The sequence below is a fragment of the Rissa tridactyla genome, chromosome 3, assembly GCF_028500815.1.
Source record: "Rissa tridactyla isolate bRisTri1 chromosome 3, bRisTri1.patW.cur.20221130, whole genome shotgun sequence".
Taxonomy (NCBI): Eukaryota; Metazoa; Chordata; class Aves; order Charadriiformes; family Laridae; genus Rissa; species Rissa tridactyla.
This window is the reverse complement of record NC_071468.1, coordinates 23,903,072-23,919,603: the sequence shown is the minus strand read 5'-3', so window position 1 is coordinate 23,919,603 and position 16,532 is coordinate 23,903,072. Positions and strand designations below refer to the sequence as shown.

The window sequence follows — 16,532 nt, the reverse complement described above, 5'->3', positions numbered from 1 at the left end:
GAGGCTTTACTGCTCTCTAGGTACAAGCAAGAACATGGTGCAATAACACAAATCTGGCTCAATCACTGATCAGTAACAGCTGTAATTCCAGAACATTTAGCATTCTTATAAACCACGTCCTGAAATCTATAAATTGCTACATCAGATCAAGAAAATACTATATTCCCCCCTATTCTGCCCATAGCGATTTTGACATTTATGAGATTTTTCTGTGAACGTTACATTTTATTGAAATCTTAAAAAAAGATATACTTGGATTTAGTAATTGTTTAAAATAGCTTTAGGTTTGGGGATTTGGGGGGGGATAGGTTTCAGATGCTAAGGGTTGAAAATTCATTAGTAATTGTGGGTGTGCTAAGACTCCAGGACACACCGACATAGCATATGTTGAATTCCACGGCAGCCAACACCACCATCATTTAATTCCTAGTGACGCAGTATGCTGTCCAAACCACAGGGAACACTATCTCTATAGGAAGAATAATTTACTTAATTAGAAGTTAAATAATTTCTGATAATTTTTAAGTGAAAAGAGAAAGGGGGGGGGGGTGGAGGTGGAAAAGGAACCCTAGAAAACAAATCCAGCACAGTGAGTGTCTCCTCCTATATTTTAGAATAACAGCTGAAGCAGTCAGAAGTCCCAGTTCTCCTCTTACATACATAGAGAAGTAAATCAGGATTATTCCACTGATGTCTGTGGAAACAGTGATGTAAAATTGGGATAGTAAGCTTTTTCTTTTTTTTTTTTCTTTTAAATTTGAAAGGTAACGGTGTTTTTTCTTTCATTATATGATGCATCACAAAGCAACTCCATAAAACTCATTCATATCACATATCCCGTTCTACTCACAGTGATAATAAGGATGGAGTTCTATATTTAATGCTTCTGCACTCTAGGATTAATTTAGATCTTTGAATTTACAAGTATAAAAGATGGTCTGTTGTAAAGAGCAATTCAGTTCTATTTGCACGTACTCTTCGGCAAAATCAATTAAGTCATAAGCTGGAACAAAATTTGGTCCATTATTTAGACTTCACTGAAAGACGGAAAGGTGGAGGTGTAAACCTGAATTAGATGTATATTCTGTAAACCGAAAATTTTGCTGCGTCGAAGTGGAAAGAGGAAAATTTGCTTTGGAATTGAAGACCTTGAAAATAAGTTGCTGCAAATTCTAGTTTAATGACGGAGGGGAGTTGAAAGATATAATATTCACTGCTGAGCTACAAACTTGCATTTTATCTAATCATACCTCATAAATAACTGCCATACTGCAAGCTTCTGCAGGAGGAAAATGCAAAACAAAACCAAACGCCAAACAATCAAGCAGTTTGTTGTGAGGGAACAGATAAGCCTTTTTATTCCTACCGAATAAGTTGCTGGCATTACAGGTGAAACATTCATGGTAATTAGTTGAACCTGCACTTCAACCCCCCCAGAGTTTAGACGTATTCCTTAAGGACAATCTGTAATGTATGGGAGGATCTGTCAAACTTAAACTTTGGGTCCCCCTAGTCCCTCCCCCTCCCCTCAAAAAACCATATTTTGGTAGCTGGCATACCTACCCACACATTCCCTACTGCCCTTTTAAAAGAGAGACTTTTAAGACTCTCTGAGTTCAAACAAGACGTTTGAGAGATGCTTAATTGGCCCCACTGGATGGGAAAGCATTAAATCCTGGTCCCCAACACTCATTCGGTATAGCTTCTTTTTAAATGGCAAGCAGAATCATCTAATTCTATATACAAATCAACTAGCACGATACTGCTTGGTTGAAAGGGTCACCACAATTATGTAAAACATGAGTATTAACTATAATTGGGATAGTTTGCTAATACAATAAAAAGCTCTGAACATGAGAAAAGTTATGCTCACAGCAGTAGCTATCACTTTCTAAAGTAAGAATTCATGGATGAAATGACATGAAAAAGATGGTTATAAAATTTTAATGGAATGATAAAAGGCAAAAGTCAGCCTCTCAGCTGAATTCTTAAAATCCCTATATATCACAATCAGCTCCTTAACTGTAAAATCAATGTGGAGTATAACATGTTGTCAATGTGGTTGTCACTGGAGGGAAGACTGCAAAGTATGACAGCTACACAGCTCAGCCTGACAATGATGAAAATAAAATCATAAAGCTTTTTACATGAATGTAATTGTTTATGGAAGTAACTACTGAGCATCGGAACAGTGGGCATTTTTTTCTTTAAGATTCTTAGTTCATATTTCAAACCGTTTCATTACAGTATTAATACTAGAAGGTAGTTTCATTTTGGCAAATGAAATTATCTTTTATGGCAGGCTGTTTTGCTCATCTGCTTCAAAAGTTCAGAGTCAACCTAAAATGAAGGCACAAAATTGTCATTAATCTTTTTTAATTCCCTGACTAGAACCACACATTTGTTTACTTATTGTACAGACTGGGGGAGTGAGGAACTATACTCTCGTGGATGTATTTCAGGGGAATCTATACTTTCATTAATATATTGAGACATGTACCTGGACTACTGCCCTTTAAAGCTAATGAGAAATACCTGATTTGCTGGGAAACTCTCTCATTAAGCAGAAAAGAAATTCGGTGCCTTTTATTCTTGAATCATTTACTCTTTTCAGGAATGCGGACAATGAAATTATACGTATTAACAAAATGTGGTGTTTTTCATATACTACCGACTGTATCCAGCAGAAAACCCAAATTGTGTAGCTCTGGGCACAAGGGACCACAGGAATCTTTTATCACATCAGATCACAGAACTCAAAAGTCATTAGGCTGTTCATGCAATGATATGCAGTCCATATGAACCCCGTCAATTACATATTAAGAGCTGTCTTCAGAGTATTCAGACTTTTTGCCCTCTGCTGCTCTACTGCACATTGGTTCCAGAACCTCAGCCTACTAGTTAAGAAACTTTTTCTAATTCCTAATCTGTAAGTGTGCACGGCCAGTTTGTACGATTTATCATACGATCATCATATCATATCTGCCACGATACTACTTCAGCTTAATTTGCTCTTCTGTCCGTTGGCTATTCACCCTGTCATATATTTCACATGACTTTCTCTTCCATTTATCACCTCACCAGGTTTTCTCTTCTCTTGCTTCGGTTTCCGTTCATCTTTCTCGGGCACAGATGACCACATTCACATCAACTAATACGGATTAGTTTATATGCCTAAATTATATGGTCCTAACTTATATAGCAAAAGTAGGAGACTTGTCTTCTCAGATAATTAATATAATCAGAGAAAGGAAGCACTTCCAAAAGCTAAAACTGCATCATCTACCCTCTTGTCCTGCATTGCCTCTCTCTATTGTCTACATAAGGAAGCTTTAAGAGAATAGACCTCTTCATCCTGGAACCAGAGCTTTGTGGTAAGCATGCCAGAAGAGCAGAACATAGTACTCTGTATGATAAGAATAATGTTTCCCTGGGTTGTCAAGAATTAGCTCAGCTGATACGTTGCAGGAGAATTATTTTTTTTCTAATTGCTTTTTTTTCTCTAGCAACTTCCATACATAATGATCTCAGGTGACTACGGTGTACTTTTGACATTTCTTATTGTGAATAAACATTGGGCTGGCCAATAACTTCTTTATACATAAAAGAGATGGACTTGCAGTCAACTCATGTAAGAACTGAAAAATAAAAAACTGGACTGCCTGCTAGGCAACTCGCAAAACCTTCTCTTTCAACTAGTGCAAGCCAGGCACTTATAAAAGGGCTTCAGTAAGAGTACTCCATGCTGGAATCGTACAGCGACCCATGGGACTGAAACGTAGCCAATGTAGAAAACATGCTGGTGACTGAGATGTCCTGCTGTATGCAGCTCCCTGGACTGCAGACAGTTTCTAGGACATTCAAAAGAAAAGAAAGGAACAGGCAGCTTTTCTCTAAAGCAGCAATTTAATTTTGCTAGCTTAAAACTTGTCCAAATCAAGATGGATTTTCTCAAGCACTCGAAAAAGCACATTTCTCATTTGGGAACTGTCCCTCTGATTAAAGATTACACTGTGTGGATTGCTACCGGCCAATATAATTTTGCGAATCATAAAGCTACACCAGAAGAATGCAGCAGCAGCCATTGGGCAGGCTTCAGGTAACTCTAACAAATACTTTTACAGCTTCCTTCTCAGATAGCTCAAAGACTTGCCATAACAACAGGGAAAACTTAACTAATAATTTTTATATCTAGAAATTTTCGTATTAGTTCTAAATGCAATGCATGAAATTCTTCTCTCAGTTCAATGCTGACCTCTCAGTTCAGCAATGATAACACTGGAAGACAGTTACCTTAAATTTACATTCAAGTTACTGAAAGCAAGATCCAATCCAGAAACTTCATGAACTGTTTCTGTTCATCTGTCAGTAAATAGTCTGATGGTATACTCACCAAGATCACTGGAACAAACATCTTTTCTTAACACGTTTAGCAGGTTTTAAAATATTCATAGGATATGTACATTATTGTTATCTGGCACGAGCAGGTTAGACTTAAAAAAATGCATAGAATCAGTTACTAGTGCCACACTCATGCAAATGGCAGTATTTGAAAATTATTTACAGCATTTTTTCTTGCATTAAAGAATAACGTAAACCTACTGATCTGCATAATAAGACATCTTATTATCAGATACAATAGATTTTTATGGCAGCATTTGCTAATTTTTCCTTAATCATTCCTAATATCCTTCTAGTTTACTAAATAGTTATCATAAATAAACTATAATATACAGATAGATTTTGAAATCCTCAACTTGTATTAGTGGAACTCTATTGACTTTAAAAGTGGGCGTGTTGATTTACATCTATTGCTCTCAGGTGTTTGTGCACATAAACGCACACACGCACGTATTTTATTCCTACAGACATTTTATGTTTTGGTGAAACAAAAAAGACATATATTCACTGCATAAATTTCAATAAGAACATGTGTAGACACATATATTTCAACAGAGTAAGAGATATGGGAAATTTCTACTATCAAGTTGTACTTTAAAAAGTCAAAGTCTATTGGTTAGCAGGGCCAGGAATTAAGTGTACTTCTGCAAGAAGCTGTCAGTATAGGCAGTTTTATAAGAAACATATTGAAACTTTGACAGAAATACTGCTCATACCCTATGACAACCATTCAGTCTTAAGCAATTGAGTTGAATGTGCTTTCACAGATGGCAGCCCTCCACAGTGACACCAAAACCAGAGTCCTTTGTCACCACTGAAAGTTGGGGATTTATTTGTAAATTACAAGGGTTGTTGGATACTGGGGACATATCAGCCTGTATTCTTTAGCAGTATCAATGCAAATGGAAGAGGGCATTTTAAGGAAAGTAATTCTCCCCTTGGAGACATGTAGTTTATAACTGAACTGAACAAACAGAAGTTTGTTTAGAGCTAAGGAACAAGGTGCAGCATCATAACTGATGAGGCAAGCTGTTTGTTAATCTTAAAATATTATAATTGCGTAAATGCTGGCGGAGGCATTATTTTTTTTTTCTTGTTCTTAAGTTTCCTTTGGCAACATCTACCTTCCATAGTAACTTAAGGCATTTTTGCAGCCAGGTTTTGCAAAGGGTAGTATTTCATGCTAGGGCACAAAGACCATCTGAGCTCTATGCAGCAGGTAACTTCTACATGTATGTTCAAGAAGACGATATAGGAATGCATGCCTGTGCAGGCCCTCTGCCCTATCCCTAACTTCTAAAAAGAAAATTTTAAAATTCTACACCTACTACTTTGCACAAAAAATAATTTTTACATATACTAACAAGCAATGCCTTTTAGATGCACTTCTGTGCTCCTCCTATCTAAAAAGATACACTATGTGAACTATCTGAACAGAGCTAAATAATCATTGCAATTTGAACAAAATAGTCCTAGGAGACTATGAACGTAGATACATTTAATAATATCCACTTTTGGTAACAAACAATTACAATAAAGGAATTGAGTCTCAACGAACATTTTCACAGGTAGAAAACACATCTCTGGTATGTAAAGACCAAGTTCAGAACTTTTATTTGCTAATTACTTATAGGTAATGTGTTCATAGAAGCATTTATACTTTTGGAGCTTAAATAGATTGATCAGATAAATTGTTGTTGTGAATTATTTGCTCAGCTTCAAAGAAAAATGTTTTACAATTGTGGGAACACATGTTTTCCGCTGGGTGTTTTCTTGAGATAGACAGCTATCCATTTAGAGAAGGGACTAAAGTGAAGTTGAGTCACCAGCACTGAATATTTGCTATAATTGCATATGAGCATCAGGTTAAATTTACAGTCTCAAATGCAGATCTCATGTCAGCGTAAAATCGAATAAGACCACAAGGCACTTTGGTGTGAAGACAGAGAAAGCAACATAGTAAGGAAACCAGTAATGAGACACCCCCCACCCCTGCCTTTTCCTGCTCAGAATGACTGACTGACTTATAAAACAAGATAAAACAGGAAAAATCTCTTAGAAAATACTTAATTTCTCCAAAATTTGGTAGAATGGGATCATCCATTATTGATTTAAAAAAAAAAAAAGGCAGCAAAGAATATATTTGAAAACAACAGATTTTTCCCCAGTGTGCTATTATATATCCTGCTACATTGTAAGACAAAACTAATAGCTCAGTTTCTTAAAAAAAGCTGGACGTTATGTATTTTGTATATGTATTGTGTACAACAAGCTATTTTTCTCATATGCTTCTGCTTACATATTGTATCAGGTGCAAAACCCTAGCCTGTCAACTAAATGGCTGTACCTATATGCTCATACCCATTTTTTAAATCAAGGGACTGTTGAACATATTATGTGGAGCCAGTCTGCAGAATGTAGAACTACTAATGAGGAAAGTGATGGGACTGGCAACAACAAACTCAATTTCAGATCAGTAGATCATCACTTTGAATTAACAAAGATCACCGGGAATGAAAAGTTCTGTTCAGCTGTGGTACAGCTTAGGTATTCTCAACACAGAGATAAGACAACTGTCATATACTATTAACTTCAACTTATTTTCTCTGATATGACTGAAATCAGAATCAAGTCCCTGAATATAAAGGAATACCACGTACAAAGCTGTGCGTATCAGTGTATCTTAAACCATATATGAACACATATGCATGGAGGGATATTATATAAAGAAGTCAGATACTACTTCACAAAACATATATTTAAATATTCATGTTTTATGTAAATCTAAGACAACAGATCCTTGATCCCTTAGGAGTTGTTATTGCAAGTTAATATTCAAGAAGGAAATACATTATTGCTATTTGACTGAAAAAGTTTGATAAGCAAAAGAAATTACGTGCAATGGCAGCTGAACTGTTATTTATATTTTCTGCTAAAGGGAGTTGAATAAGATCAGACTGCTTACTGTCCTCAGCTGTAGTCATTGAAGTCCAGTTGCTATAAGCATTGCCATAGCCATTGGAGGCAACCACTCTCATCTCATACTCAGTGTATGGCTGAAGATCCCCAACCCTGTGTTGTAAGGAAGCGGTAGGGCTGGAAAGCAAACTGCAAAGAAAAGCAGCATGAGTTACATCGTTAAACATCCCAGCACCTAAAGAACGACTAAAACATTACATGTCTTGTAACAAAACCAGCCACCCTGAAGGTGAGCTGTATTGAAGACAACGGGACTTTTCTTGCTCAGCAGTTGATAGTGGCCTTGCTATGGTCTGCATACTCTAAAATGTCACCAGCAGAATGCCTCCGCCGCATCTGGAGTCGGTAGCTGGGTGCGCCTGGGGCGTTGTTGCGAACTGGTGTAGACCAGACAACCTGAAGACTGGTCGGAGTGGCAGATGAAAGCCTTGGAGGCATCACGCCATCTGGAGCTGTCGAAAAACATGGATGAATTAGAGCAGAGAAAACCATGGAGAACATATGCCGGGTGGAAACAAAATGCTCCATATACTGGAAAAACTGTTCCTCAGGATCAACAGCAATGTTAACATGGTCCATTTAGTTTAACATTTTCACTTCTGAACAATGCTATTTCTTTATTTTCATCTCTCCAATACAGTTACATGAATATCACTTTGCTAAAAGCAAACCTCCAAACACCAGAAGTAATTCAGAAGCAACATATTCTCTACCACCTGTTCAAATATTATCTACTTCTCCTTGTGCCCAGGTCTGCCACCCTGAGAAGGTAAAGAAAAGCTCACAGAAATGCTACCCAGCAGGACTAAAATTGATCAGACTTTTTATCTTTCAGATACCTTCTCACCCTTATAAGTTAATAATAATTTTAAAAGAAAACAGCAGAAATTTTAAGGGAAAAAAGTCTTTAGGTAGAAATCAAAATAGATCCACTGAAGTCTCAGTCTCTAGACTGCTGTTTTGTTAAGGAAATTAATTTTTATGAAGTCCAGGAACTGCAGATCAAAATCTGTCAGTAATGATACCACCAATGACCTTTAACTGCTGGAAATTTCACTGCATGCAGTAAAAAGAACTATGCCAATTTGCACCCCTGGGTTTATGGCTTTGTTTTTTCTTTAAAAAGAAAACAATCTGTTGAAGAAGCTTTCTGTATATAAACACATCTGGAACTCCTATATATAACGCACGTCTTTAGCCATAGCTCTGTAGCTCTTTTCCACAGAGTTAAAACACTGGAAAGTTACTGTGTTTGTCATTTAAACCCTTGTATAATAGTTTTGCTTTTCACGGTCCAGCAGTTACCACTTGCTTCTTTCTTTGGTCTTTCCAACAAAAATTTTTTGTTACTGTTATCTTCTTCCTTCTCTCTATTGGAAAAAAAACAGTCTCTCAGATCTGTAACTTAAGGTGTAGTTGTAAGTCTCGAGGCACAAGTTGTAAGCTGTAAGATGAGCGAACAGTATTTTACAGTAAGTTTTATGAGTTTCATTTACCACCTGTGTATGAGGTGGTTACTAAGAGGAAAGTAACAGATTTTGTGATACACTGTCTGAATCATTCTCTCCCTGAAACAGATGAAAGGATGGCATTGGCTCAGGAAAAGAAAAAAAAAAAAAAAGTAATCAATCAAACACAATAGTTTTTATTTATACTGACATATATATACAGAGATATGTGAACTAGCACCTGGCTGGTTTACTCTGATTATACATACTCATGACTGAGGAACTTCAAAATTCTTCAGCTCCAGCTCCAAATTGTGTTACGTAGCAAGGCACAAGACATGGCTTGCTCCAATCTAGAGACTTGTTCCCTTTCCCGTAAGTTCAAGGTCCACCAGTTGTCATAAGAAATTTTTACCAAAAGCTGGCTGCTGGAGTACCGGAGTTACTACCAGATATTTTACTTCTGAGAAGTGGCCCCTAGCCCTGCAACCCTCCTGTTTTTTTTAGGACAAAATGAAGTGGAACAGGATCTCCAGCTTCCCTCACTCCCTTCCCCTCATCTCTGTTACTGTGTAAAAGACAACATAAAATTTCTGGGCTTGGGCCAGCCTGGCTGCCTTTGAAAGCTCCCTCCTGCTGCTGTTATCTAGACCTATGCAATAAGGCTCCAGTAAATACCAAGTAAACTTGAAGTGTTCCTGTTTCCAAATCCAGGAGATGTCTGAGACTAAAGTAATTCATGGTCTGCAAATCCCTTGCCAATGCCTTCAAGGCCAATCAAGAGCTTGTGAGCACCTCAACTCAGAGGGAAGAAGATGGCTGATTTAACTTGAACAGCCCCCAACATCCCTCCAGCTGAGCCATCGAAACCAAACATCTGCACACCAAATGCCTCTGTATGTGAATTAAATTCCACTCTCCTCACTTAACATTGTTCTGTTTAGCAGCAACATAACTCATGTTGGAGTTAAGTTGTACAATAAGGGGGTTTAAGTCTTATGAATGTAAAGTACAGTACTTGCCAATCACCAATGAACTATTTTGGCGTCCCTTTATACAGTGTTTCCTGAAGCTGTTAGCAGGCAAACTCAGCCAGTATGAGAAAGATGGCACAAATAATGTAAAAACTTTTAATAGAGTGTTTTAAACTATTTTCATAAGATGACACTACCAGAAAGACTCAATATCCGTTCAAAGCAGGGTACTACCTCCTTTAGAACTGAACTGTCTGTAGCTTAAAATGCACCTGTTGTTTAAGCGCACACAGAAATTCTACACAGCAAAAAATGCTACATCTAAAAATGAATCTAATTAACTGAGCTGTAATTTGGCCGGTAAGCCAAAGTTCACGTTGTTATTGAGACAGTATGAGCAATTCACTGAGGAGGCAAAAGCGTTAAATTTATTTCCAGTTCTGTCAGGACACATCACTTCACCTTTGTTTTTCATTTCTCAATCTGTTAAATGGAGATAATAATACTTATCCTTCTTTGTAAAGCTCTCTGAGATCTACAAAGTAAAAGCTCTGATTAAGCTTTATGTATGTATAGTGGTGGTTATTATAGAGATACAGGAATGTTCATCAAAAAACAAAGATGTAGCTGTCTAAATGTCAATAACAATTCACAGTGCAGATGTTATTTTAATGGCGTAGGTAATCTCAGCTAAATGTTCAAATCTCTTCTACCAACAAAAACACAGCATAGGGAAGAGTAGAAAATTTGGACAAATCTCTTCTGTGAAAGTCGGCTGACCTGTAGAACAAGCCTAGCCAACTACTTTCAAAGCAAAATGTTAGAATATACAGCAAATTTATTTAATCTGAAAGACTTCCCGTAGCTCACAGAGAAGGTCCTCAGCTAACCACTAGCAAGTGTCCTCAGCCATGCGCTTCCAAAGGACCAGGGCAGGTGGGCAGGAGGGTACAACAAAGAAATTGTCAAGTCTCTGCTGAGTCATAATGAGAAAGGTGCTCTATTAAACTAATCACACTTTGATCATTAAAACTACAGACCGCTTCCCCCCAAAAATGGTTATTCTAAATTGCACACAAAACATCCTTTGACTATTTCAAACATTCCTCATCACCAAGGTCTTCAGTGTAACATTTCCCTCAGCTTAACCCTTTTTATCTGATCCATATTCCCGAGAGACTCCTTACTACCCAAGTAATAACTGGCAACCAGCAATAATTCTACTGTGAATTTCTCAACAGAAGAGCCATGTATCTATCAGCTTGATATATCGTCTTTAAGATGCAATGTTGCTCAAAAAGCTCCCCTCAAGCTTTAATATGACCCTCAGGGGGCAACCACTCCACTTGCAACCTACTGAATCAACATCTAGCCCAGTAAATCCTCACTTAGCAGGGCAGAAAGTCACGCTTTGTATAAGAAGAGACTACAAAGGCAGAATAAAATATTTAATCAGATGTCAATTTTAATCAAAGAATTAATAAAAAGCCCCACAAAATAATAAAAACTGAAGACTGTTTCAAGCTGACAATGATATATTGTATTCCAGATACGCAGGTAAATGTAGATGAGCCAAGAAAGATCTCATCCCTGCTCGGCCACTAATGTGCTGAACGATTTTTGAAAAGTGTTTCAATCTGTTGCCTCGATTTCCTTATCTTAAACAACTTATGCAGGAGTAGTCAGCTTTTTAAGTATTTGTTTATTTTAGGACAGCAAGCATTGCGTTAAATGATTGTGCTAAAATGTTTACTCCATGTTGAAAGCCTATTTTTCTGAGAGGTATCACTTATATTTATCATAAGAATATATCTGAACTTTAAATTTTGTGAAAGTGGAAGACTGTAAACAGTGAACTATCAGTAGGACAATAAATTATTATTTAGTTCTAAAAATGCCTGCACTATTAATCTTTAATAAAAGGAAGAAAAGATAGTAGAGCTCGATTTGATATCTATCAAATTTGTGAAAAACTCACTCCAACTTTGAAGTGAAGCGACGCCGCTTTTAACAGCGATCAGATATACCGGCCCTGCTGTATCCATAATATCTGCAGCTAGGCAGCTAGAAGAGTTTGGAGCTATGTAAATGTAACTCCATAATTTGCCACATCTGCGTGTGTAAAATTTTTAGCACAGATGATGCATTTGCATCTTATCGAAATATTTTTCATAGACACGTATGCAAATGATACCTGCAGGTATTTAACTGCAGAGAGGGAAAATAGGCTCTCCACAGCCTGTGCCATAACAGCAAGGAAAAGTTTCAGTCAGACTGCCTTTAGATGAATGTCTCGCTCAGTCATGCCTACTCTCACTCTTTTCCAGGTTCAATTCACAAACCCCATTTCTTTATCTCATTGCAGTGGTTGTTTAGATACTCCTGATTCATTTTCTATTTTAGGTGCCCATACTGAGATCATCTCATTACGGCACTTTTTATGGCAATATGTTCTGCGCATTGACATTTGTTTCTCTTGATTTTCCCAGGTATGCCTGTTATCTAGTTGTTTGCTCAGTGCAAATAATTCCAGTCATTGCACTCTCCATAATTCTCAACGTGGCCATGTGTTTTTGTTTCATTTAACCGAAAGACAGGCCATGATGCTGGGCCATATGTCATCACTAGAAGGGCATGCTAGTTATAAACCTTTATCTATTGGCAAAGCAGAAGATTGCTTTTTTTTGTTTCTTATCTTCACAGGCTCATTGAAGTTTACTCCGGTTTGGTTTTTAACCCTCTTTTCCCAGTTATCTTTCCTACTCAGTGCATAGCAAATACACACAACTGTTCTTGATTTTTCTTTTAAAATATATGTTCAACCATTTTGTTTTCCAGCTACTCAATGCCTAAAGAATGCATAGAATATTCTTGGATTTTCTTTTAATTTTATAATTTCACTGATATATGTTTTCAGTTACAGATATATCTCCATCCAATTATACATATACCAGGGACAATGCACCCTTTATGCAACACACTTCCATGCAATGTGAATGGTCCACGGCGGCCCTTCTTGCTCGCCCCTCTCTGGCACATGGGGCCTGGGAAGTAAGGAAACTGCACTATGGGAAAAAAAAGCAAGTAAAGAGATATAAAGGAGTAGCTTAAAGCCACCGTAAACTTCCCAGAAAATCCAAACTTGTTCACACCTCATGTTCGTGATTTTTTCTTTTCAGAAGTATAACATAAACAGGGTACAAAAATATCTTGTTCTCTCTTGGTGACCTATCCTGGTTTATACACCTGATCTTTGCTATAATAGTAATTTCATTTGAAAAGGAGTGGCTTTGTAAATATTTTCACTTTTAGCATTAATCTTTAGTGTTACTTGTACTTGTAAGGCACAATATCACTCGGAAAAATGAAAATAATAAGTTTGAAAAATCTAAAATTTATCTTTATCTGGAGTGTGTGAGGTCTAACTGCGAATTTTCCTCCAGTTGCACTATTTGGTATTCCAAGCTGCAGAGTACAATTTTAGTAGGGCTCTGAAAATAACTCAGGCTTCACTCCATGACTGCAAACCCGAAGTTTAAGACGACTGTGTTTTGAAATCCCAGCTCAGGCTTACTTATTAATACTGCTCTTGTGAAAAACGAAAGCAAGCCTCCCCCTCCTTCTAACAAACTTTTCTTCATGTACAACCTCAACATCTGCAATCCAGATATGGGTCTCAAGTAAAAATATGTGTAGGAGACACCCTTTTCCTAAGTGTTACATCTTACTGAGGTCAACACTATAAAAATGTCTTACAGATTTGTCACCTTTACCTTTATATTAGCAGCAACCTGCCTCATGCCACGTAGAAGTTTATCCATGTTACTCAGCAAGAACTTTGCTAAACTCTAAAAGATACCAAAGAATGCCAATAAGCAATTAGCTGAATGATTAATGATTTTAATACCTGTAATAAAGACACTGGACGGAATTTATAACTCCTCCGTAACACTAATTATTCATCAGACTGTTTAAAAGGATGCCTAGCCAATAACTGTCGTATCACAAAATTAATTTTTAAAAAAATACTATAAGGAAAAAACTTAAGGATTGGTATTACAAAATCAGGCAGAAACCACAATTAAACAAACAGCTCCTGTGGGTTAATTGTGACTCTGGTCACTGGAAAATGAAACATCTCTGTGAAGCAGCTTTGAGAAACTATCAGATCTGCCTCTGTTTACTTAAGGGAACAGATGAGGCAAGAGCAGAGGAAACAAGATCCTTCAGAAGGAAGCTTCAGCTTCCTGCATGAAGCAGCTTTAGAGATTAATTTCAGGAGATTTGTTTGTTGTTGTTTTTCTTTGTTGGTTTGTTGGGGTTTTTTTTGGAAAGGAAGAAGGTGGAAGAATTTGACATCATCTTCAATATCTTGCAGCTTCCTTTATAATTGATAAGTGCAGGCAGAGAGCTATGACCAGAGGCAGGTATGCCAGCTTCCACATGGATGGAAAAATCTCTGGTGACAGTCTTACTGGCGAGTCCCACTGGCGAGGAGGCACTTGGCTGAACAGTTTCTTTCTTAATGTTGATGGTACAATTTCAAAGAACTGCAGGCTGGCTTTTAAGCTTTTTACTTCATGTTTGAAACTAAGTTCTTAGATAGCTCTGGAAATAGGAGATGCTGGAAAGCAACAAAAAAAAAAAGCAAATCATATCACTGATGGTTGGGAAAAGACCAGGGAAGAAAGTTTAAATCTATGTAGCTTAAAGAACAAGGGAAGAGCAAAGGGATAGACATATAGGAATATTCAACTTCACAGAAGTTTGGCAAAGACAAAGAGAATCGCTGTGTCCTGCGAAACAAGGCATACAGTAATGGGATTAAACTGCTGCAAGAAAGATTTCAAATCTCTATCAGACTAAATGTTTTACCAGAAATGAGACAATTTACGGTTTTGAGGAAAGAAAATGCATGGGATGATTTCCCATGAATACTTTTTCAGCCCAATTCAATGAAGGTGATCCTAACATCATAGAAGATGAAGAAGGAACAAAGAAAAAGGAAAAGGTACAGAGGTGGTGATGTTAGAAGAAGCACATGCCTCAGTCTGAAGAATAAGTTGTTGAAAATTAATTTTTAATACTGTTTTATTCTATGATTGAAAGCAGAAGGATAACATAGGATATTCAAAACCAGAAAGCAGCGTTCTACTTGAAGAAGTGGGCGTGGTTTCTGCAAATGATGGTTGCTATATCTCCACTCAATGTGGCAAACAAAACTAAGAAAATATAGCAACCTAACTGAATGCTAAAAGAAGTGAGATATTAGACAAGATGCGAATGTTCTTGTTAAATAAGAAGTCTCCTGGTTCAAATGCTAGCATTATGTGCACTCCTGCAGTATGAATGTGCCGGCGGACTGTTACAGAACAGTCTACCCTGATAGCAGAAAACTGAAGTGTTACCAGTTGATGTGTATTTTGACAGAAGCATCAGCTTATATATGCTTAAATGTACAGACTGGAGAACAACGCAGGTTTCCAAATAAATTAGATCTGGAGTAAGATTACCAATGGATTTTTAATCCATAAATTTTTCTGCAGTACATAGAGGATGGTGTGAAATACTACAATTTTTGATGGAATCCAAGCTTGAGAGTGTCCATAAAAAGAAAAAAGATCTGACAAAATGACAGATCACCCGATGTTAGGGACTCACTACACACAGCCACTGGACTACCTTTTGGCCATGAAACAACCGAAGCCACAACAGATATTTCCCCTCTCAAATTCTTTCCTTATTTGCAGAAAGAGGAGGAAAAGGGGTTTCCTCAAAGTTTCTGCTCCTAGTAATGCAGGCAACACAGAGCTGGATTTGGTTTGCATCTGCTAATTAACTTCTTTGTGCCATATGTGGTAATCAAAAAAAACCCCTGTCTCATTGTCAATGTCTTTTTATAGGTAAAGTGGGAGACAGGTGTTGAGGAAGAAGAAAGTGATTCTTCCCACCTATAGCTGTTGGTCCCCTTCCCTCTCATCTCCTCCACAGACAGCAAGAGGAGAAAAAGTCTGCCTCTCTGGCATGTCTGGAGGGGACCAGCTCACTGTCACGGCTCTGCCAAACCCCTGCACCACTTCTCCTTCCCTTTCTGTAACAGGAAATCGTGCATTTACATTGCCACATTTCCAGTGGCATTTACGCGTTGTTTTGAAATGAATACTATATAGTACTATGATTTATAAACAGAGAGAACATTTAGAAAAAGAAAATCAGTATTGTTGAATAATAAAAGTAAAATCTTAGCTATAAACGAGGAAAAACAAACACCTTTTAACTAAAAATACCCATTGTTTATGCCAACAAATAAACCATTCTTCACAGCAGACTCATACATTAAAGGATCAGACAACTCTATCATTACTGGGCATTGCAAAGTTGGACCAAGGCACTGCCTCCTTGGGTATGAGTTTATTGGGATTTCTTGGCTGAGGATGTGCTGTCATTACTACAACTTATTACAGCTTTGGGTTTGGTTCTAGTTTTCTGGTGGTACTGATATAAAAGAATACTAAGGCTACACAGATAGCCTTAGTATTGTCTCCTTGCATTTCAGATTTTGTGATGTGTTCATGGTAGGATATTCCCACAATCACTGTTCATACACTGTTGTTTTCTGCAAAGAACTTGCAGAGTTGCCAAAAGCTTTTGTATACTCTAACTTACCTAATCTTCTGAAATATATCTTTATGAAATATATGTATATGACATATGAGAAAAGCTACTAGTT

The 16,532-nt window shown here is 37.3% G+C and overlaps 1 protein-coding gene across 1 annotated transcript in view; it reads right to left on the bottom strand.

Annotated features, from left to right (window-relative positions):
* Window positions 1-16,532, bottom strand: part of USH2A (usherin) — a 392,064-nt gene that overhangs the window by 129,909 nt on the left and 245,623 nt on the right. The window contains exons 38-39 of the mRNA XM_054195462.1: window positions 7,682-7,832; window positions 7,367-7,509 (exon numbers count right to left, since the gene is read on the bottom strand). Coding sequence (XP_054051437.1) covers window positions 7,367-7,509; window positions 7,682-7,832 — 294 coding nt within the window. The remainder of the gene's footprint in view (window positions 1-7,366; window positions 7,510-7,681; window positions 7,833-16,532) is intronic.